Here is a 22789-nt window from a genome sequence, read left to right on the forward strand (position 1 = left end):
AGGCTTCTGAAAGCTCATTTTGAATAGGTGTCTCTTTCCCTGACCCTCTGGGCCATCCTTGTACTTGAAACGTCTCTGCTGTTTCCCTCTAATCAACTAGCACCTGTAAGAAATTGAATTTGTGCAGGAAACCAAAAGGAAGACTTCCCTGGATAGCTGATGCTTGAAGGAATGCTCTGAGATCCTCTGATGAAAGGTGTTCTGGAGGGTCGAGGTGTTAATGTTGTGTGCTCAGAAGCTTAAAATAGGATCGAGGTGAATTTCCTGTCTGATAGCAAGATTACTAAGAAGGAAAGTCTGCGGTCAGAGAGCTTCCAGCAGTCACCAGGTTGCTTTTGCACAGAGCTGTGCTCCAGCCTGCACGCACGGGGTAGCTTCTCTCCGTAGGAGATGCCTCGCTGGTGGCGGGAAGGTGCCTGTGAGTAGGGTCACAGAGCACCTCTCAGGAGCACTGCCTGCGACCGGGGGGCGAGGGGAGCCCCCCTTCCCAGGGAGCTGAAAAATTACTCGGTGCTGAGTGCACAGAGTAGCCGTGCTACGTGAGGGAAGGGTTGTGGAAACTGCTGCCTTTAAGCAACCGTTCATGGCTCTCGCTGAAGTGCACCGGACACGTGAATACCCCGAACTAGACCCACAGGAGCTTCACTACCTGGAGTTTCTGTTATTCTGTTTTCACAGTTCTGTATTCCAGGGACTCCTCTTGCCTTCATTTCTCAGCGTTGCGTTTGGTATCAGGAACAGTGTGGGCTGGTGGCAAGAGACCAGTGAGGGGGTTTTATCCTTTAAATCTACCAGTGAGAAACCTACTAATAAATAGCCACAAATACAGAATCAGTCTGAACATCAAATAAAGAAAGGACTGGAAAAATGAGATGTATTCTTGCACATGGCTAATGTTAATTGGGAATTAGAGGTGGTTCTTTAAATAAATGTTTTAAATGTGGTTTGAATAGAAGTCTAAGTATAAAGAATAAAAGATGAGGGTGGGTGTTTTTGTACTGAGTAGCAGTGATGTATCCGCACCACTGAATTGACAGGGTGGGTAGAAGAGAATGGCACTTGCATCTCATTTTGGCTCTCAAAAGGCAACACCTCTTGTCTACGGCCTTACATTGAGTACAGACTAACACCTTTGCATTTGATCCTGCTCCTGCTGAAACTGATGGGAGACTACTTATTGAGGAAAGCAGACAGCAGGACTGGGAACCTGAGTGAACATATTCAACTTAAAAGGGTACAGTATAGGGGTTTTCCCTGTTCAAGTATCAAGCACTGTAAAAGGGATCCTCCTTATCGCTCAGCAGCAGATCTGAGGAAGAGTCTTGTGTTACTCTGTTATTTTCTAAATCTGCAAGAGCAGCATGGGCTGTATTTTGGCCAGATGAGCTGAGGGACTGCTCTGCTCCTCTGCAGCTGTACTGTCATCGTGCTGATGGTTTCCAGTGGGAAATTCCACCCGTCACCCGCCTTGCCGAAAGACATCTTGGAGGAGGAGAAAATAAGTCCTGTGATGACGGTGGTTCTTTCCCAATGAAACAACAACACGCAGGGAAATCCATCAAGCTGTTAGTCATGCATTTTTTATGCATCTATAAAAATACATATATTTATATAGCACAGTATATGTGAGTGTATATATATATATAAACTATATTCCACTCACACTATCTGTATAAAACAGCATCAATATCAGGCTTCAGAATAGTCAGAGAAGTAGCTCATGGGATATAAATGGATAACCAGTAGAAATCAGCCCAGCAGGTTAATTTTGCTAATAATCCTGGTATTTAGGTTTTATGAAAGATACTAAGATTTGTGTGGCTAGAATACAGATTGTACCTTTTTAAATGAGCCTCCTTCCTTTGTAGCCCTGTGAAGCCTAGAGGGTGTTTTTAATCATCCTTAAATGGTTCTTGTTAAAATGAAGTGAAATTAAAGGGTATTTTGGGATGTAGCTTTTTCTTTAAATACATTCCTTGTAGGTGGGGAAATTTACAATTGTTTGTACCATAGATACTCAAGCTCCATTAATGTGTCTTTGTGTGCATCATTTGTATGCAAGTTCATAAGGCGATAGCATCTTACAAACTGGTGTAAAGAAGATAATTGATTTTTAGCGCTTTCTAAAATGCGGAGCACATGCATGCCACAACCATTGTGAGTATGGAAGCATGAAAATTTTCTTGAGAAATAAGCCAGAGGAAATTTTAATTCTGACCACTTCTTAAGTATTTAATACCCTGCATGTGCATCCAGGGAATTTTAAAATCTTCCATAAATGCAGCACATATCTTCAAAAAATATATGTGCTTAGCCTCTTATCAAAGATTAGGATATGGAGGACCAGATCTTCAAATGTACTGCGACTGTGGGTGAGATCATACTTAATGTTTGAAAATGTTTTGAACATCTGCAATATACTTCTAAAAACCAGGAAAGCATATGGGGTTTGGATGTTGACAGAGCAATGTCTTTGCTGCAGTTTGGAAGAGGAAGGTGGTGGCTTTGTTTCTAAATGAGACATTCCCTGAGCTAAACTACTTTCTGGTGTAACATTGCAAAAGTCATTGCGGTAAACTGATCTTCAGGATTAATTCAGTTAAGAAATTACGTGGAGGATTTTGTGCTCATAAATGTATTTTGAGGGCCATGTTTTATACACTTTTTCCCTCCGTAGAATTGGACTGTTTATACTTCTGTGTTTGTTTGATGTTATTTAAAACCAAATTGCAACAGCGCTTCAATATTCGAGGCCAATTGGAAGTCAGCCTCTAGCATCATAATCAATGAAACTAGAAGAATTTTTCAGAGCAGGACTATTTCTACAGTCCCCTTGAGGAGAGAGGCAGTATTCTGTAAGCCGGGCTCTGTCTCTTGGGCTGTTTTCTCCACAAAGGTTTCCATGAGCTGCAAATGTGTCTTCAGTCATCAAGTGTGCATTAATTTGTCCTGAACTCTGCTCAATATGTCGTCAGTGTTCAAGAAGAGCAGATACTTGTTTCTGAGGAAGAAAATGTGTCTTTAATTTGTATTTTCGGTCCTTGCCTCTAGTGCTTGGGCAGAGGCAAGCTTTCAGGGCAAGTATGAGCCAAAATTTGAATGTAAGATGAGATCTGGAAAAAAAAACAACCTTTCATTAAAATCCATTCAGAATCTACCATTGTCAAATATATGTAAAATTATACTATCCATTCACTTTGATTTTTTTTCTCCCCTAAATTAACTACAGTCATTAGTATGTTTCCCCAAGCAGTTCTTCACTGATGCATACTTCTTCCCTGCTGATTTTATTTAAAATGCACCTTCTAGTTCCCAGTGTCTATTCAGAGGTGTAATACCTAATCTACAAACCGTCCTCCAGAACAAGGGACAGAATTCCTCTCTGTACAGAACTCCTCCTTCGAAGTGCAGACATTTCCTTCTTGCCCCTGCCAAACGCTGCCTGTACACTGAGGATTGCTGTGGGACCAGAAAATGAGGTTATCTAGCAACTTCCCCCAGAAGTAAAGCTAGCAGTGCCCTTGGCCAGAGCACCAGCCTTGCTTCTGAGGATTTTCCGTGCTCCAGGATCTGGTGTTGATGACAAGGCTCGTACCCCACATGCCTGCAGTCACGTCACAACACAGAGCTGTTGCCTGGTGCAATTAAATTGGTTGTTGAAGTCACTTGGATCATGGCTCTTCCTGCGGCGGTACCTCTCCTTGGGGGTTTTAGGTGAGCTGTACCATCTCCAGCATAGCTTGTGTCGAGCTGCAGCCTGGCCTGGTGGGTCTGGGCTGATTCTCTGCTGCAGCCACTCTGGAATCCCATTAGTGAGAGAACAAGCTGTTTCTTCCTGCCTTAACTTCACAGCGCTTTGTTCAAATATTGAATGCCTGGGACCAGGGTTTTGAAATATTGATACAGGAGAAAGCACAGACTGTCTCAGTCAAGCCTCATGCAGGCTTTACTCAGCTGCCTTGGTGCATGTGGGACCCGTGGGGGAAGCGAAAAGGTCAGTATGACTGGCTTTCTGGGAGTGGGGTGGGGTTGGGGAAGTGTCTGGCTTTTAACAGATCATGTAGGAGAAATTTGCTGGGATGAGATCACTCATGACTTGGCAAAAGTAATACCCAAACGCCATCATCCGCAGTTGACTTCTCCCATAGTATTGAGTTAAGCAGAGCGTGAAGCCTGCCTACGTGCTGGGCAGGATTGTTCCTCGGATACTCCGGAGGCTCTTTGCATGTGACAGCGGTTTCACCCAAAACTAGTTCATGGGGAAGAGAAAAAACTGAGCATGCAAATAATATTCCTGGCCTTCGTGTATACTGAATAGTCTCCCTTTCCCTTTTCTATCAAATCTTTCCCTTAAGGCCACTTTTCTGTTTATGCCTTAGTGATCTCTGCAGTGATGACAGACGTATGACCTGTGCATTCTTCAGTGATTTTTTTTGATATGGAAATCTTTCTGAGGTATTGGTTTGATATAAAATGGTCTCAGTGGCCTCGGGGCTGTGTGTGAGATTGCAGAGCCCTGGGGACAGGGGCCTGTGTATTCATACTGTCTCCTGCACGGCGCTAAGCTCTGCAGGCAGCTCTCCCGACATGCCAATTCCACAGCACGACCGAGGAAAGAAACAGCTTGCTCTGCCTCGACGGTAGCAGATCGATGAATTTGGCTGGAGGTTTTCTGAGCTGTGACAAACACGGGGACTGTCGCGGTGGCAGTGGAAGAGCAGGGTCCTCAGGCAAACATTACAGATCCTTCGGGGAGAGCGTGTCTGCGCGGGAGCATTTCTGTCCCCCGAGCAGCGGGCAGTGCTTTGCGTGACACTGCCGCGGGTCGGCCGGAGGAGGTTTTGGAGACACGTGGCATTAGCCACAGTAGCTGTTTCACGTAGCCTTGGTTTTTAGCAACCTAAGCGATAACAGAGGGATTGCCAGCATTAACTCTTCCATATGCTGCTTTGTGTTTTCTGTGCTCTTTTAGGATGATGAGAGCTTTGGACGTTTGACCACCGTGGCCTTGGCATGAGCCACGGCACACCGGGGATGGGAGACGCCGGGGCCCTGAGAACTTCTGGCTGTGTGTAGACATTGAATTCCCTTAATGGACAGCAGTAAGAGGAAAACACTTGGCTTTGACTGATTGTTTTTTGTTGTGTTTTGGTTTTTTGGGTTTTTTTTTTTTTTTTTTCCCCTTTACATGATTTCTTCTGCTGTGAGAAATGAAGATGCTGCAAACAACCCATCTGCGTTTCTGCAACACCTCCTCTGTTCCTTGATTATTTTAGTTTGTTGGTGTCACTTTCCATGTTTATACTATTTTCAAATGTTTGTGCCACTCTCCTCTTCCTCCCTTTTTTTTTTTTTTTTTCAGTTGCTTTACAGTGGTTGGAAGAGCTTGACTGCTCTTCTCTTGCCTCCTTTTTTACCCTAAGAACATGATTTTTTATCTTCTTATGCATTGCTGAGATTGTTTTTCATCTTTAGTCTCACAAAGGAAGCTTCTTCATCACACTGAAACTTTTTTTTTCTTTTATCTTTTGAGGATTTTTCTAACAAAAATGAGGTTAAATCAAAAGTGATGCTTTTAAGGTGGAGATATATTCCCCATCTGTTTGACATGACTTGTTATCTACCCAGAGGGAGTGAGGAAGCGGTTCAGTGTGGTGGTTGTGATTTGAGGAAGGGCCTCCACTCAGCCAGTTGCTGCTTCTTGACTGGTTTTTCCCACGTGGGTTAGCCTGGCCCGGGTGCTTTGCTGTGACCATCTTCTCTGTGTCTTGAGGAGGGAAAAGACAAAGCACCATGTTTTTCCTTTTCAACGATGAGGGAATGCACCGTTAGTCTCTCTCTGGCGTTGCTGTGAGATGGGAAGAGAAAGTAATTGTTTAAAATTTTATTTCTTCGCTGCAGCCCACAGAAGGGGTTTCAGCCCTGCCTGAGGTGAGGAGGTGCTGGAGCCCAGCCCTGCCGGTACACTGCTCGTCAGCAGGGCTGCCCACTCTCCCCACTAGTGTTCGGGTGCCTGCCTGGGCACTGCCCCCACGATTAAGGAGACCCTTATCCACGGTGCTCTGCTGGCCAGGGGCTGTGGATGTACCTCGTATCAGTGCTTCTCGCAAGAAGTTCCTTTTTACTGACAACAAAAGGACATGTCTTTAGGATCCCGTTTTCTGCTGCATTCTGTAGGTACAGTAGTTGCTTGCCTAGCTGCCACACTATAGAAATCTGGGTTATCATTTGAATTTTCAAGGTTGTTGAAAGCGCCTTCATTATTTTCATCTCCTCCCTGTCTCTCCCCTTCTCCATAGACACATCAGCCCACCAGATAAGCCTGGAAAAGAGGAAAAAAGAAAAGTGGGGGGGAATAAAAAAATAAAGCAGCCACGCCAGGTATCGTTAGCATTTCCCTGCGCCTGAAACTACTGATTTGGGTTTCATGCACTGCAGCTGTGCGCACTTGCTCGGGATGGCGGTGGGGGGGGGGATGGCGGGGCTCGCACCCAGCACGGCAAAATACGAGCGTTAACACGCAAAAAAGGGCGCGGGGGGGGGGGGGGGGGGGAGAAAGGGGGAAGAAAAAGAAAAAAAAAAAAAAAAAAAAAAAAGGGAAACCCGGCAATTTTGCGCGCTCAGTTCTTCCTTGCGGTGCGAACGCACAAAGAGACGGGGGCGCTGTGGGGAGAGAAGGGGGAAGGAAGGCGGGGGGGGGGGGGTCCCCCCCGGAGGCGGGGCCGGCGGGGGCCGGGCCGGGGCCGGCCGAGCGGCAGCGGCGGCGGCGACAGAGGCGGCGATAGCGGCGGCGACAGCGATAGCGATGGCAGCGCCAGCGGCGGGGTCCGCCGGCACGGAGGCGGGGGGGGGCAGGCGCGGCCGCGCCGCCGAGGAGGCCCCGCGCCCCGAGGAGGAGGAGGAGGAGGAGGAGGAGGAGGAGGTGGATCCCCGCATCCAGGTGAGGCCGCGCCGTGCCCGCCGCTCCGGCGGGGCTTGGCTTTCACGTCTAGTTTCATACGTGTCTATAATAATTGGTATAATGACTGGTTTTGCCTCATTTATTTATTTATTTATTAATTTTTTCATTTCATTATTTTTTGCCTTTTAACGCACGTATCCCCACACCCATACGCACCCGCACCTACAGACATACATATTTGCCTTTGCGGGGCGCGGGGGGAGGCGGCCCCGGGGTGCCCCAGCCCTTTGTTACCCCCGCGGCCCCACGCAGGGCTCCCGTGGGCGCCCTTCCTTCTTCTGCCGACATCCCCCTCCCCTTTTATCTTTGACCGTGACAGCGTGACCTTGCTCGTCGAACAGAGCTGACGCTCAGAAATTTGGAAATGGGGGAGGGCATGGATTTTAAAAATTACTCGTATTTGGTTCAAAAAAGGAGCTCTTAGGGGGAAGATGGTGTCTCCTCTCTGTGAACGCGTTCTGGAATGCTTTTTATTCTTGCATGGTTTCTAAACAAAGCTTTTATCTCCAAAACCGTGTCTTGACCAATTGCCTGGTGCAAACTTCAGCACGCTGTGGTCCCTGAAATGAAATGTGTTTTTAGGTCTCTGCAGATTTATGGCTTTTGCCTCCAGCGTTGCTGGGACCGTTTGTCATGACTGAATGTAAGCATGTGCATGCACTGCTGAGAGGATGGAGCTTTGGCATAAGGCCCTCCTTGCTGTAATTGTAATTATTTTCTCCATCGTGAGCATTTATTTTCCAGGGCTGAGCAGAGCAATCGCAAAATTCACAAAACATGGTTACACAGAGCGAGGCCCTCAGCCAGAAGATAGACAGTTACTGCCCTGCTTTTGAAAAGCTGAGGTCCTTTAGTGCCTATTGATGTAATTTTGGCCTTGGGTTCTTCCGTTTGCAACATGTTTCCACATACCTGATTTGTACGTTGTTGGTGAAACAGTGCTTTTCTTGAGTTTTCTGTTTGGTTGAGGAAACAGGCTGCTGTCTCCCTGAGAGCCGTAACATTCTTAGCCTTATAGTAAAAGGCAATTAGGTAATTTCTATAGCAGTGTCTGTTTCAGAAGATGTGGTTATGCCAATATGTATTTTTTCCAAATCCCGGGAGCTAGAAATGAAATCTGACCTCCGAGGATAAGAGAACTAAACTGTTGCCATTGATTCCTTTCTGATTGTAACCAGAGTCATTCTTGTAATCTAGTGGGAAATGGCTCAAGTGACAATCAATTTACAGTGTGTGGTTTATACAGCTAAATGTTTCAAGGCGGATTCTGTTACACTGGTTGAAAATTAAATAATGTTTGAGTTAGAGAACATTCCTGTTGAAATCATCTCACATGGAGTAACATGTTGCTCAAATAAAGAAGGCTATTGGAGTCTGCTCCTGAGGGTTGCTTTTTGTGGTAAGAAAGTCATTAAGAATGAGCTTTGTTTTTACAGTAACTTCATTCATGCCAACACTACCTCTAGTAAATATTTATTGAAGGGATTTAACACCTTTGTTTTTGCTGTTAAGAGATCAAAATGTTGGCACGAAGGCAGACTAAGTAAACATAATCATATGTCCCACTGACTGGTTGTGTTCTAAAATGGTTTGCCAAAATCCAGAGTAAAATGCTGCTCATGCTGCAAGACATGTTTCTTATCAATGCTGTGCTTTCACTGCATCTCTCCTGTGGTAGTACTAACTTTATGCTAATCCTTTTGGGAGTGTGTATGTGTATCTCACTGGAAACAAGCAGATACTGATTATACTGATTAACAAGACAGAACTTAGTGTACCTTAAGTTTATTTTTAATAGCAAAGAATAAGCCAGAACAGGAAATGTACTGCCTTAAAATGAAGCTATAGAGCTTCTCTGATTATTTTTCTTGTAAGTAGCAAAATAGACCAGTGGCACAGTTATTCTAAATGTCTCAAGGTTTCCTTTTTTCACTGAATTTGTAAGCCACAGACCTTGTGAGCTTTCACTAGGCATGCTGAATGAGCCTTCTCACTCACTTGTTTTCCCCTGATTTTTTAAATATGCATTTGAATTTTCTTTCTAGGGGGAGCTGGAAAAACTAAATCAATCTACAGATGATATCAATCGGAGAGAGACGGAGCTGGAGGTACAAAATTCATCCTTGCATTTTCCTTTTGTGCATGTTTTGTGATCAACAGAACAGTATTTTTGAGTAGGTTCCCTCCTGAATTGTGCTATCCTGAATGGTAATTTGGCAGCTAGTCTGGTGATGATTTCTTAAAGGTGTGAATTGAGCTAACAGCTGGAACAGAAAGGGACAAGGTAGAGGGATGCTGCTAGTGTAAAAAGCCGGTGTGGAGAACCCCCCCTCCCACTGCCAAACCCTATTTTTATTTTTTGAAACTAAACTTAGACAAGTTCTGCTTTTACAAGTCACTGGTTTGGGTTTCTGTTCTTGTGATTTTAGACAGTGAAAGTTTATTTGCTTAAGAGGTCTTTGCCATACAATTACCTGCCAAGATCTCTTCCTTGGTGGCTATTTTTTTTTTTTTTTTAGCTTGTTAGTTTTGCTTTTTTTGTCATTACTTTCTGAGTAAGGAAGGTACTGAAGGGGAGTTGGAGGAAAAGACTTCCTAGTTGGAAAAAGAGGTTTTCTTGAACACTTAAAAGTTTAATAGGAAGTTCTGAAGAAATTGTTTCTAAAGCCCCAAATTTGAGCTTCAGCTACCTGGCAGTTATTCTGGAAGGCTCAGCATTATTGATGTAATAACAAATCAAAGTGTTCTGCTTGCATGTCTAAATTTTCTTTTGTTAACTGCAAAACAAAGAAGATGAAGCCAGTGGAAGTGTAAGATGAATATACAGCTGAAGGAAAAGTGGCATAAAATACTACTTTAGATCCTAAATAATTTTGATAATGTTACAGTATTTTGAATACTGCATAAAACCATGCTGAGATTGTGGTGATGAACAAACTCTAAAAGTACGTATATAGATTTCTGTTCTGTAGCTTCAAAACATTAGTGTTCCCCCCCCCCCCCCACTGTGTGTTTTCATGTGATGAGTACCTGGAGCTTGGGATGGTTCCTGGTAGTATTTTAAAATCTTGGAGTATCCACTGTATGCACCAAACAGAATGCAGGGTTATGAACTTCTTTGGAAACAAAGCAGCCTTGTCATGTGGCTATTTTTTTCTCCTTGTTTGCATTTTTTGTGCTCTGTGGCATGTAGATCATTAATTTATTGGCAAATATACTTAGTGGAATGGGGGACTACTTGGTATGCAAAATTAAACTATATTTCAGCTGTGAAACTGTTCAGTGTCACTAGCTTGATATAAATTTTATGTGTGAACTTTAAAAATCAGTATGCTAGTCTGCAACAGTACCAATTAAATGGACTTCAGGACTCTTTGTATACATATATTAAAACCCCCCACATTTTATATATATCTTTTCAGTTTCCTTATTTCATGCTGAGGTACTGAAATTGAAAGATGGTGCTCTGGGTAGTTGCCTGGATTTCATTAATCTTGTCATAACCTTGCACTGAGGACATATTATGAAGCAGATAGAATAGTAATAATAATGCAAATGCATACTCATGAAATAAGTCCCAGTGACTTAAGATGGGATTTTACTGCTTGATTAAAATTATTCATGTGTTCAAGTGTTTGTAGAGCCTGGAGATTTGTAGCTACTGTGTGTGAGACACATGCTGAACTCTAAAAGCTGAAGGGCTCGTGGATATATCATTGTAAATAGAAGAGCAGTGTTTCCACATTAGCTTGATCTTACATTGTTGCTTACTTAGTCTAATACTAGGTGTCAGATAGTGCAGAGAATGATTATATGATGCTTCCTACCTCTGTGTCATTAAATGTTTACTGCAGATCGGTCTGTAGTACTTAATGTAAACAGAGTTTGACATAATTAAGTTGAAATATCATCAGCAGTACGCTTTCATGAATGTTTCCTCTTTGCTTTTCATCCAAAATTCTTACTGGATTGAAGCCAGTTTGTGGTATCGTGCAACTGCATAATTTTTAATCCAGAAAGATTTTCATTACTTTTGATCCGCTTAAATTTTGAGGACAAATGCAGTTGGGTGTTGTAAGCAAGGCTTAATTTATATACATGTTGATAGATGTATTTAAATGGACTTAGGACCTTTCTAGAGGAAATATATTAAAAAGATAACACTTGTGGTTAGAAGAAAATCCCTGCATTCACGTTCTGGGCAAGAAAAGAAAGCTTTGCTAAGCAGTCTTATGGGATAAATCCAGAGTTTGGAAGGGTGAATTTAGAACTGGGACCATTCTGCTTCAAAGATTTCCAAAATCCTTGAATGCTGCTGAAAACGTGGGCTTCTGAGAGCTGTGCCCAGTTTGCCTTTGAAGATTTGCTGTTTTGGCTGTTATTAGCTACCTTGGGTCCCTCTTGCTACCCCTTCCTAGTTTGTGGTGCTGCTGCTACTGCACAGTATTTCATTAGAAGAAAGATGTGGGGAGTTTTTTAACCAGACAATGGAGTTATATTTATCCTACTCTTCTATTATTATTTTCTTTTCAATATCGGAACATAGTTGACTTTAATAGAAACATAGACAGTACCATTAGGCCATTTACAGTGCAAGATGCTGATCGCCAGCTTCCTGTAGCATTACTTTGCGATCCGTACATTCCCACTGTTGCTCTTTTTCCAAGAATAATCTGGAAAAACAATGGGAGTGTTTGAGTAGAAGGTATATTTCTTTGAAGGAAGTTCAGAAAGACACCCATGTTTTTGTGACTTGATGTACTCTCTGATAAGCAGGAAGAGTAACCTTGTGGCATCTCAGTCCTGTGAGTCTGTTTTGGATTTCCTGTAGCTTTGCACGGGTCGCTCTGAACGGGACTGCTGACTGTCTCCAGTTCCCATTAACTGGGCAAAAAGGCTGTAGGTGTTAAATGCTTCTAAACCCCATGCTTTTGTTCTAGCTGCGCTTCAGGTCTACATCTGCAAAAGGGAAGTAAATATGCTGCTTTACCTGATGGAAATGTTACAAGGCTGAAATCGCTAGAGGCTTCCAGGACTTTGAGACCACACTGTCGTGGTGTGGCCACAGATGTGTCCGTGTTTCAACAGTGTAGAAAATACTGGCGTTTGCTGCTCACAGAGGTGATGAAATGGGGAATTCTGTTTTAATTTGGTCAGCCTGCCTTTTTTCTATCTTTTAAAATAAGTTCTGCACCCAAACCACACGTGAGAGGGGTGGATTTACATGTGTGGCATGGGTCGAACAGATACATTGAAGTTGGCTACATCTATTCTTTTACTTAATATAATTACTCACTTTTTGCTCTTTTGACCTATCCTATTAAACCCTGGAGAAATATCCTGACCTGATGATGCTTACAGCCTGTTCAAGAGTTGTGGAGATGCTCAAGGGCACTGAGTGGCTGGTAGTTATATGTTGCGTTAATGTATTGCCTGTTAATGAATCTTTGATTAGGCTTGATTTAAAATCCATAACGCTGCCCATACTAAGTGCAACACTGAGCATTACTGACACAGCAAAAGGATGTTAAGGGTCCTCCAAGGGATTTTACACTTGGCTTCGCTAACATCCCTGTTTATGTTTGAAGTGTCTGTGAAAAAGTAGGGGGAAACATCTTGCAGTGGAGATACAAGTATGTTTTGGCCAAATGCAATTTAGAGCGGTGCCTTGCTATCTGAGCTTTTTTCCTGTTTATTGGAAATGCATCTCCATCTGAACTCACATCAGGAGTTGCAAATACACGTAACAAATGTGCATGACTTGCCTGTCCAGCTAACTCATACACGTCTTTGGCTCCTGAAAGTACGATTCAGATGTAATACATTCACCCAGCATTGCAGGGAGGGGAAATACAGCACATACCATTGAAATTACCACTGGAATCCCAGCTATCCCAAATGTGGTTTTTGTTAGAGAGAGTTTTTGTGTTGCTGGAGCTACAAGCTTGCCAATGTTTAAGGGGAGACAACTGCACATGAAAACTAAAGCTGAACAGTGCTGCTTTCAGCCATGCTTGCTATAAGTAGGGCCTGGTTAGGATCCGTCTTGTATGCTTGCCTAAGTCCTCTAGTCCTGATCTGCAAGACTTTGTGCTACTTTTAGTCCTGGATTTATCCTAAAGGTCGCCCTGGGTTGGTGTTGGGTCGAGTCAGAGAAAAGGGGTGTATCTTTCACTTGTGGTGCTCTTGTGAGCCTTCTCAGCATTTGAACCCCTCTCAGAAGGGGAAGAGCTATATTATTTAGAGTTGTTCTTCTTCCTCACTAAAATACTTGGTTTAGGGGTAGAGCTCAAGGTCTTGATTGTCACACGCAAGAATTTTAAGTGGACTTTTTAAAAAAAAAAAAAAAAAATCCTTAGTCTTCCAGGTTTTAGAAAAAACGGCCTTTCAGTGGCAGGAATCTCATTCTGAGCATTCCTGCTTGGCCTGGGGAAACATCTGTCTGTAGAAGAATCGGCCGCTCTGTCAGCACCCCTGTGCAGCGTTTTCCAGTGTTCATAAGAGAGCACACAGATAAGGGCAAAGCAGCTGACTGGCTGGTGTTCCTGATGGTTTTTGGAGTGTGATATTCATGCATGATGGATTTGTCCAGCACTAGCAGGACAAATCTTTCCCTGTCTCTTTATAATCTACTTGTTTCCGTAGGAAATGGCTCCTGCGTGTGGATTGCTTGTTTTTTGCCTCGTGCTTTCATCCATGGATGAGTAAGGGAAGGCTCCTTCCTCTGCTGTGGCTCTGGAAAGATTTTGTCACCCGAGTCAAAGGTTTTTACTTCATTCGTGTTCTTGAAGCAGAGATGGGTTTCTAGCCTAAGGGAAGAGGAAGGGTTAGGCAGAGAAATCTTGTTTTGGAAGGAGCACCCAGTGCCTTCCCCTGCCTGCTTTCTTCTCCCTGCTTTTAAGAGGGCTAAAAATACCATTGTATTTGTAGTCTCAGTCTGTAACTGTCTGCAAGCAGGAGGTTTGAGCAACTTCCAAATACCAATTTCTATTGTTCTTAGATGGCAAATTAGTACCTGGGTGGAAAAAAAAGACTTTTCATAATGCTTAAAAATTGAGATGATGTTTTTTGTTTGGTTTACTTGAACTGCTCAGGCACGAAATAGATGTTAAAAATATCATTAACCTGTTCGATGCTCTGAGGTAGATTTCTGATCACATGCGTGTGCATCTGTCTGGTGTGTGTGTGTATTTGGGAAGCCCACCTGATTTCACACTTGGATGTTGTTGATACTTTTAACTTGGAAGTAAGCTTCTGCAGCTGGTGGGTCTCTGTATCAGAGGAAGGCAGGTATGGATACTGTTTGTCTCTTGGAAATAGATGGAGTCTGTCTGTCAGTTAGCAATTTAATTTCCCATGCACCTCTCAGGCCGGTTTAATGGGTTGTCAGAGGTTCTGCACACCAAATTGTCAGAAAGGTCACAGGGCAACCTTTGTAAATTAAATTTAGATGCTTTTGGTACAAAGATGCTTCATACCCAGTTGAGGTGTTATGTTAATTTTAAAAAGAAAATTGTTGGAAAATACACACTTCATTCGATGGGCAGAAATAGTTATTTGCCTGTCATCTGGCATCTAACACCAGCTCATCACCATCACTTGTGAGAAAGGAAAACGAGCATGCTTTATTCTCCAACAGGTGCAGTGCAAGTGTAAAATTGTACTTTAGTTTCTTTCCACATTTAAGGGTGGATTTCCAAAATGCTGCTGTAAGGTTGGCCTGTTGTTAAGTGTGATCCCTCTTTTGGTGCAGTAGCAGATAGTTGCCCAACAGGAAGTTACTAGAAACAAGGTCTGCTTTTAATAATGAAATATTGCAGCAAAAGCATATATGGGATAGAAATCTGACATGCTCCCTAAAACTGTGCTTGTGAAACTTGTCATTTGGGAGGAAAGTGCTGAGGATTTCCAGGAAGAAAGTTGCTGAGGGTGGAGCTCTTGCAGCCATAGAGCAAGATGTTGAAAAGTAAATTGCAGCTGTTCACGCAATGCACAAAGTACTATGCTTGCTCGAGCGTGTGTATGACACACCTAGGTAGTGAGAGTCTAGTTATTAAGACTATATCTTAAATGAGGAGTTTCTGCTGCTGTGGTTTTTTTTTTTTTTTTTGCACCTTGCTACACACAGTGAGGGTAAAGTGCCTTAATTGGCTTTTATCCAGCTTTAAAAAGGTTTATCATCATCTCATTTGAATGAATAGGAGGGAGAAAATGTTAGAAATGTTAGCCAGTCAGCTTTCAATACCTTCTTCTTGTTTGCAAAATCAGTAACAAGGTGTTCTTAAAACTGATCATGGAAGATTATGAGTGAATAGAGGGGAAAACGTGCTTTTGAGATGTTGTCTGGGTGCTTGAGACGTCTTTTGTCAGTTGTGTTGCTTCTGTTACAGTGCATCTGGTCTGTATATATATTCAGGGCAGTGATGAGAGAAAAAGCCCCAAGTGGTGTATTTAAAAAAAAAAAACCCAACCCAGAAATGGTGGTTGTGACTCACAGGGTTTGTACATAAAGCTGCATACTTGCTTTTATCGATAACTAGTGTTTCTGCTGGGAAAGCATCATCTTTCAAAGAACTGAAATACAGAAACTAGGAATTGAGGACTCTGCTATAAAAACTGTGTGGCACATACTGCACTGACTCAGTTTTGCTCACGGCAGCATGTTGCAGGTATTGTCATCTTTTCCTTTCTCTGTTATCCACGTGTGCTAGGTAAAGGTCTGAATGAAGCAAGAGTGTGGCAGTTAAATAGTAACACTTGTAGGGAGGCACCTCACATCAGAGGATTTGATCAGTTAATTGAAGGTGGTGTGGTTGTCTTCCTAACACAGATGTAAGGCTTCCCTTGTGCTGGGGACCACGGATGAACTGCACTGCTGGGCCATTCCACAGCCTTTAAAATTTTGACATGAGTGTTCTTGCAAAAAACACCATTAAGAGGATTTATAGCTTTGAATCACTTCACATGTGGGTCGAAATGTCTCACTGACAGGAACACAGGAAGCTGGACTTGGAGCAGGGAATTAAATTGATTCCCAAGTTACTGCCTTGACCACAGGCCCATCCTTCCCGTGAACCACAGATGCACTTTTCATGTCACGTAAGTAGCAAGTGCACTGAGCCCTGTGCTCCTGGTGCAATTGCCTTGGTGCTTCTGACCTCCCCAGTTTCACACGAAGAGTAAAAATAGCTGCTGCACCTGTATTTCTTATTTAAACTTCCTCAGGGGCACCTGTCAGGGGAATTTTGCACTGTCCCGAGGGTGATGACTTTTACGAAGGCTCTGCCAGCCCGTGGCAGGGCTGACGCGCTGGTTGTGGCTGGGTGTTTGCAGGAGGGAGCTGTGCCCCTGCTCACAGGAGATGTTGCCATAACTCGCAGTCCCTGAGACCATGAGAGCCGAGGTGGTTTGGACTGAGGAGGCTGCAGGGTGGTGTGAAAGCACTGGGTTGCAACAGGAGCACGTACGGGCTGGATGTACGGTGTGGGATCATTTGCTTTGGTAGTGTTGTCGGGGCTAGTGGAGAGTAAAAGTGGTGTGTGTAGTGCAGGAGTGGGCTTGGGTTTGGCACTGCACCTTCTCAGAGACCTCAGCATCTTCTTGCCGTGTCCACAGGGGACGGCTGGAAACCTTTGGCTGTAGGGACTGATCCCAGCAGAGTGCAAGCATCTGCTTGTTCTCTCATGCAGGAGGTGGTGGAGCCTGCAGGCTTGTGTTCCTAACAGTCAGGAGCCTCAGAATAAATGTCATTTAAAATGTCATGTGATGGATGACGTGGGTATGAAGTTGTAGGGTGTTTCGGTTTTTGTCTTTTCTCCTCACTGTAAAAAAAAAATGAGGGTGGTTGGACCCAAATAAAGCCTCAGAATAGAAAGCAGGCATCTTTTGGGGAAAATGATAAACTGGAAATTCTTACCAGTGTATTCTTCACCTGAAGCTCCCCATTTGATGTAACTGTGTGAAGTGGGCTGCTCGTAGATAAATGTGGGCTTAACCACTTGCAAGAGCTGTGCCTCAGATGCCAGTAACAGGATTAGTTACAGTTTACTAATTTGTATGTGCTTTGTCTGGGTTGGTGGGAGATTAATGGGTACAGAAGTTGCTGTTAGTTTGACTGCTCTGTCCTTGGTGTTTTTTTTTGTTTTTTTTTTTTTTTTTTTATTTAAACCCCACATGGAGACTAGTCCCCTTTCTCCTATTGGATAAGAGTGTATGTAATTATTACATGAATGAATTTGGGGTAGGTCTCTAAGCACAGATTTGGCAGTGATAGTTTCTTTCTTCCAAGAACTTATCTCACAAACATGGGTACTGAATTTTTTGATGAATCACTGCATAGGGCTTTTTTCACTCAATATGTATATATTTATGTTTTTTTTTAACAGTTTGCTTTCCACAACTAGTATCTTAATATGCAACTTTCCCAAAAAGTGAAAAACAAACCTTCAGGCTCATCATTTAGAAATGACTTTTTAATTTTGTTCCTGCACTTGTAGGAAAATTCTTTTGTTAAACATACTTCACTATTTAATGTTTTTTCTTGCAATATAGTCAATGTGCTTGCAGTCTTATTTCAGTTACTCGTGAAACTCATTTTAAGCAGTGAACCATATATCATCCAGTACTTTAATTGGAAATATTCAAATGGTTCTCACTGAGAAAATCATTGACTCGATACATATTGTTTGAATGATACATTTCAGGCTTTCACTAAGAAGTGACACTGACTGGAGTTAATACAATGATAAGTTTATGTGCATTTAATTATCCATTTTTGACCTTGTTACCCATTTGAAGAATTCCTCAGAGTAAATCGGAGTATCTTAAGAATCTAAAGCTATGTGCATTGGACTAAAATATTACCAATGCTGGTTAAGATTTTAGATATTACTAAAATGGGAGCAAAGAAACTTTTACTGAAGTATGTTGCTTTTCCTGTAATAACTAATGTGTTGTTGCAGCTTTTTTTTCACTTCTGAGAGCATGGTGATAGGTTCTAATGTATTTTAACTCTTCCAATTAATACAGTTGTGCATTCTAGAAATCCTCAACAATTAATGACAAAACCCTCCTGAATTAGAGCACTTCCTCAAGCCAGCTGCTTCCTGATAATCAACATGTCACTCCAGCAGCCTGTGTAAATCCTGCTCTCTAATTAGAATTACAAGGCTTGTCAAGAGCTCACATGGCCCTTCCTCTTCATCTCCTTAAATACTGGGCCAGGTCCCAGCCTGAATTTGCATCTGTCTGCAATAATTCCATTGATTTAGAGTCTATGTTGGATGCTGAGATCGAAATGAGAATCACTTCGCTTAAAAATGTGGAAATTTCAGTGGAGCAAAGAAAATATTTTAATTGCTTCAGCTAATCATGTAAAGAGGGTAACTCATCTACTTTGGAATTAGCTGGAACTTACTTTTCTTAAATGTAGTAAGTAATAAAAATCAAATGGAAAGTAGGTGTCCTTACCCACTGATACAAGCCGTAGCTGAAAAGATGGGCTTTTGTGGCAGGAAGTCTTGCCACAAGCTTCTGGAAGCTTTTTGCTGCTATTGAAGTAAATAGGGTTTGTTTTATAAAAGGAAAGAGGAGCTGACTTGAAAATACACCATTTGGGAAGTGTCCAGTTCTTCCTGCAGAAAGCAGATCCGTCCATCCCCATTTGCATTGTGAAATGGTGTCTCTGGGGGGAACAATACTAGGGGTGTGACATGCTAGGGTTTAGGAGATGCTGATTCCAGCTGATTTGTCAGCTTGCTGGGGGGATTTGGCCTGCCTGCTAGCCCCAGTCTAGTGTTGTCTAGATGAGATGTCCTTGCTACTGAATTTCCTCTCAGAACTCATTATGCTGCTGTTTGCCTCCTCACCGAGTAATTTACAAGCTGTTCCTCTCTGAGAAACCCTGCCAGAGGTGACATCTAGCACAGGCTATTGCAGGCTTTGTATAAAAGCTGTCTCTCAAAGGCAAAAGATTGGTGTCCAGGATGCTAGCTTTCAGATGTAGTTCTGGGTTCTTGTTATTACCTCTACTGAAGAATTCTGGCTTAGTCTAAATGCCAGTAACTGCTTTGAATGTGTCAGCTCGTGTGTGAATCTAAAGAGCAACCTGAAAGTAGGAACAAACAGGTAGAAATAAATTCTAAAACTCTAATCTGTCTTTGTCCTCTCTTTCCTTTCTGCAATGTTTTGAAGGATGCACGCCAGAAGTTCCGCTCCGTGCTGGTTGAAGCAACGGTAAAACTGGATGAACTGGTAAAGAAGATTGGAAAAGCTGTAGAAGACTCTAAACCTTACTGGGAAGCTCGGAGGGTGGCCAGGCAGGTGAGAACTTTCTGCCTTATAAGCTTGTGCTGGCAGTTGGAGAGTACGTACTGGTTGTGTTGCTTTCCTGCTATTAATAACATCCAATGCATATGCACTTGGCTGACACTGGTCTATGTCTTGTGTTGCATGTCAGCTGTGTGAATTGGTGGCAAAAATGTGTTTTTTCACAGCCACAGCTGCACATGTTCTTCAGTCTAGGAACAGCTACAGCAGACACAAACTGTCAATAGCAAAAGACTAGTTCTGTTCTACTCTCATTATCAATGACCTTCCAGAGCCCTGCTCTTTACTATAAATAGTTGTAATTGTTTCTGCTTGGTGTCTGTGATGGGTTCTGCTGGTGTCTGAGGATTTTTGTGTTGTTCTTTCCAAGGGGGAGGCTGTTCCTGGGTGCTACTTATTTTTTCCTCTCAAGGCAGGGAGAGGCAGAAGTAGGGGTAGGGTTGCCTAGGGCTGCTGCTTCTGTGCTTGGCTGGAAGGATGTGTGGGGTGACATCTGTGGCTAGGTAACCAGGATGTGACTGTGTTCAAGGGGAAAATGAGAGAGATGGAGTAGCACGTGTGAAATACATAAAAATAACGGGAGAAGGATTTTGTTTGTAAAAACAGGCAGGGAATGAGATTGAGGGATGAGAAAAGTAGTGTGTGCCAGGAGGCAGAAAGTAAACTTGTGGGGTAAGAGAAGGAAAGAGGAGAGAATAGATCCTCAGAACAGGGCATAGAATAGGGAGGCATGAATCTAAGCTTCATTGCTTTGAAAGCTGATGAAGCAGGAATTGGGTTGATGGGATGTGGCATGCAAGATACGTGACCATGTTGATCCTCTAAATTGCATGGCATTGTTTTGGAGCCGTTGTCTTAGGCAGGGGGGATGATGTGTGTGGAGTTGTTAGGCTTAATCCTTCAGACTAGCAGTGGCACGGCAAATAGGTAAACTCTGCTTCAAAGCACAGTAAGCACGATATCTACTACTCATCTGTAACTGCTCTGAAAGCAGTCCCTGCTCATGGGGCCTATGGCGTGTGCTGGAGATAAACCAGTAGTGAGCTAGAGAAAGGGAGAAAGTTGACAAAATGAAATCAAGGAATTGTTTATACCATGTTAATTAGAATGTTCAATTAAAAAAATATATAAAAAAAAAAAATAATCTCCCAAACCCTGCCTCCAGGATGATCTTATACTTCTATTACTCTAAACAGCGATGTGAGGCACAGAATGCATCAAGAGTTATACTTGGAAAAGTCAATGGTAGAAATGCGTACTCTGCAGTACAAAAAAATCAGATGACTGAGGTTTGGAACACCAGGCACTGAGAGCAATGAACTTTGTCCTCTGTCCTGAAGCTGGCAGCTTATTATGTCCTGAAAATGGATGTTTTTATTCCTGCATCTTTGCTGCCACTGAAATCCATTCAGTCATGCTGGTTCAAAGGTGCTTGGCAATAGCACTAAAAAAACCCAAACTGTTGAAGGTCCTTAGATTTGTCAAATCGCTGCTCTGGTATTGGGCTTGTTAGAAAGAACCACATTTTTCTTTCAATCCATTCTGTCATTAGCTAGGTTGAAATGCTACTTATCCCAGATCTGCTAATTTTCCACACACTGAATTTTATTTTGATTCCTTGATAGCCTTTTTTGGGGAGGTGTGAGTGTGTTTGGGTTTTGTTTGCTTCTTTAAGTAGGGATTCCCCTTCTAACTGTTCATTTCACTTCTTTCCATTTTGTGTTATGGAGCCGGTCACGGAACAGAGCTCCCTCTTTGTATCTGCTCAGCAGACAAAGGTGGAAGATGGTGACTGGTTTCCCTTTGACTCTTTGTCTAATAAAATCTTGAAATAGAAAATATGAGGGCCAAGAGGAGTATTAGCATTGAAGGACATCAAATCTGGAAACCAGGAGATTGGAAAGATTGGTAAATCAGTAAAGCATCTGTCTAAAGAGGTTTTCTAGTTTTAATTTAGTCTAGAAAAGTTCTGTTTAACTGGGAGCAAATCTGCTATTTGCAGATTTTCTCCCTCTGCAGGGAGAAAGGGGTAGATGGGTAGAGAAATATGAAACTGGAGGAATGTACCAGAATATTAATATGTTTAGGTGCCAGTCCCCATCTTTCTTTTTACTTTGATTTGTAAACTTGTAGAGAAATCGTGGAAACAGCTTGATATTTTTTCTGTTCAAATTTATAACAACATCTAGCATTTGAAGACTGTCCTCCTCCGTAGTCTTTGCAGTTATTTTAGAGCTATTAAGCTGCCTCTGAAAACATAGGCGCAAGGTTCTCGGTGGTTGAAACAGCTTTAATTAAACAATAAGGGAAAAATTCAAGACTGCACTTGTCAGAGAAAGGGAAGTGTAAATTCTTGTTTGTTTGTCATCAGTAAAGGGAAGTAAAAATTTGACCCATAACTTAAAGTCTTCGGGGAAAAGAGAACTGCATAATTAATGACATCTAGTTTGGCAGAAATGCAAGAGTTGTCCAGAGTTACTTGCATTTAAGATGTCAGTTGTAGGGTGAGTTGCACAATGCAAGCTGTATTTAGTTATATCGAGGAGCTTGCTTTCACTTGGCACCAGCATGATTCTCTTCTGGAAATACTTGTTTCATCTGTTGAGATAAAACCCATTAAAAAGGTACGAGTACACTGATGCGGGGTCAGCAAAAATCAGGTCTGCAACTCAAGTACTTCCCTGGAGAAGCATTAGGACCTTGAGCCCTTTTGTCTATTCACCCTTATCCCCATCTAGTGCAATCCTGTGTTGGCAGAAGATGGTGAATTCAAAACAAATTAACTCTCCCATGCAAAGGTCCTGTAGCATCTTGTTTGTGTAACGTATGCCAAGGGAGCTTCAGCTTGGCCTACCTCAGGGTGAAACTTTGCTTTATGTTAGGATTTGAGTGCTTTGCCCTTGGCAGTGGTGGCACAGGGAATCAGGATGCTGTCTGTTGGCACCAAAGCAATAGTATTCAGCTTTTGCTCAGGCTGAAGTGAGAGCTGGCTAATATTCTTGCCCCTGTAGATTTTGCGCAACTTTTGCCAAGACAACTTTGTTGTGATTCCTCATTTGGTAAACCAGTGGGCCTTTTGTGTTGATTGAAGGCTCACCTTACTGTTTTGGAACATTTTGATCCAAACTTGTAGTTTAATCGAATTTTAATGTATTTCTGATGCACGAACTTTTTTGCATTTGGCATAGTGTCTTTTCATGTTCTTTAACTTATGCCATAATGCACATGTTCAGTGGAAGAATCTTGGCATATAGCAGAGAATTGTGTATGTAAGCAAGCAATGACCATGTTGCAGCAATATGAAACTCCTATAATCCCAAAGGTGGTCCGGGTTCTAAGTGTTGGGAAGATCAATCTTCTGATGTCTGTTTGTTTTTGTGGTTGGTGTTTGCTAGTAATCCACTTCCCTGGTTGACTAGTTGAAGAATTAGACTTTTCTTGCCCAAATGTGATGGGGAAGGAGGGTAAAGTTGCCAGGGAACATTAATAACGTAAACAACA

General features: G+C 42.6%; 1 protein-coding gene across 1 annotated transcript in view; it reads left to right on the forward strand.

The window, feature by feature from the left end:
- Positions 1–6784: 6784 nt before the first annotated feature.
- SH3BP5 (SH3 domain binding protein 5) overlaps positions 6785–22789 on the forward strand; it is a 51788-nt gene continuing 35783 nt past the window's right edge. The window contains exons 1-3 of the mRNA XM_032991215.2: positions 6785–6940; positions 9007–9069; positions 19154–19282. Of these exons, the coding sequence (XP_032847106.2) occupies positions 6806–6940; positions 9007–9069; positions 19154–19282 (327 nt within the window). The 5' untranslated portion in view covers positions 6785–6805. The remainder of the gene's footprint in view (positions 6941–9006; positions 9070–19153; positions 19283–22789) is intronic.

This window comes from Tyto alba, unplaced genomic scaffold, assembly GCF_018691265.1.
Source record: "Tyto alba isolate M040663 unplaced genomic scaffold, T.alba_DEE_v4.0 Super-Scaffold_46, whole genome shotgun sequence".
Taxonomy (NCBI): domain Eukaryota; kingdom Metazoa; phylum Chordata; class Aves; order Strigiformes; family Tytonidae; genus Tyto; species Tyto alba.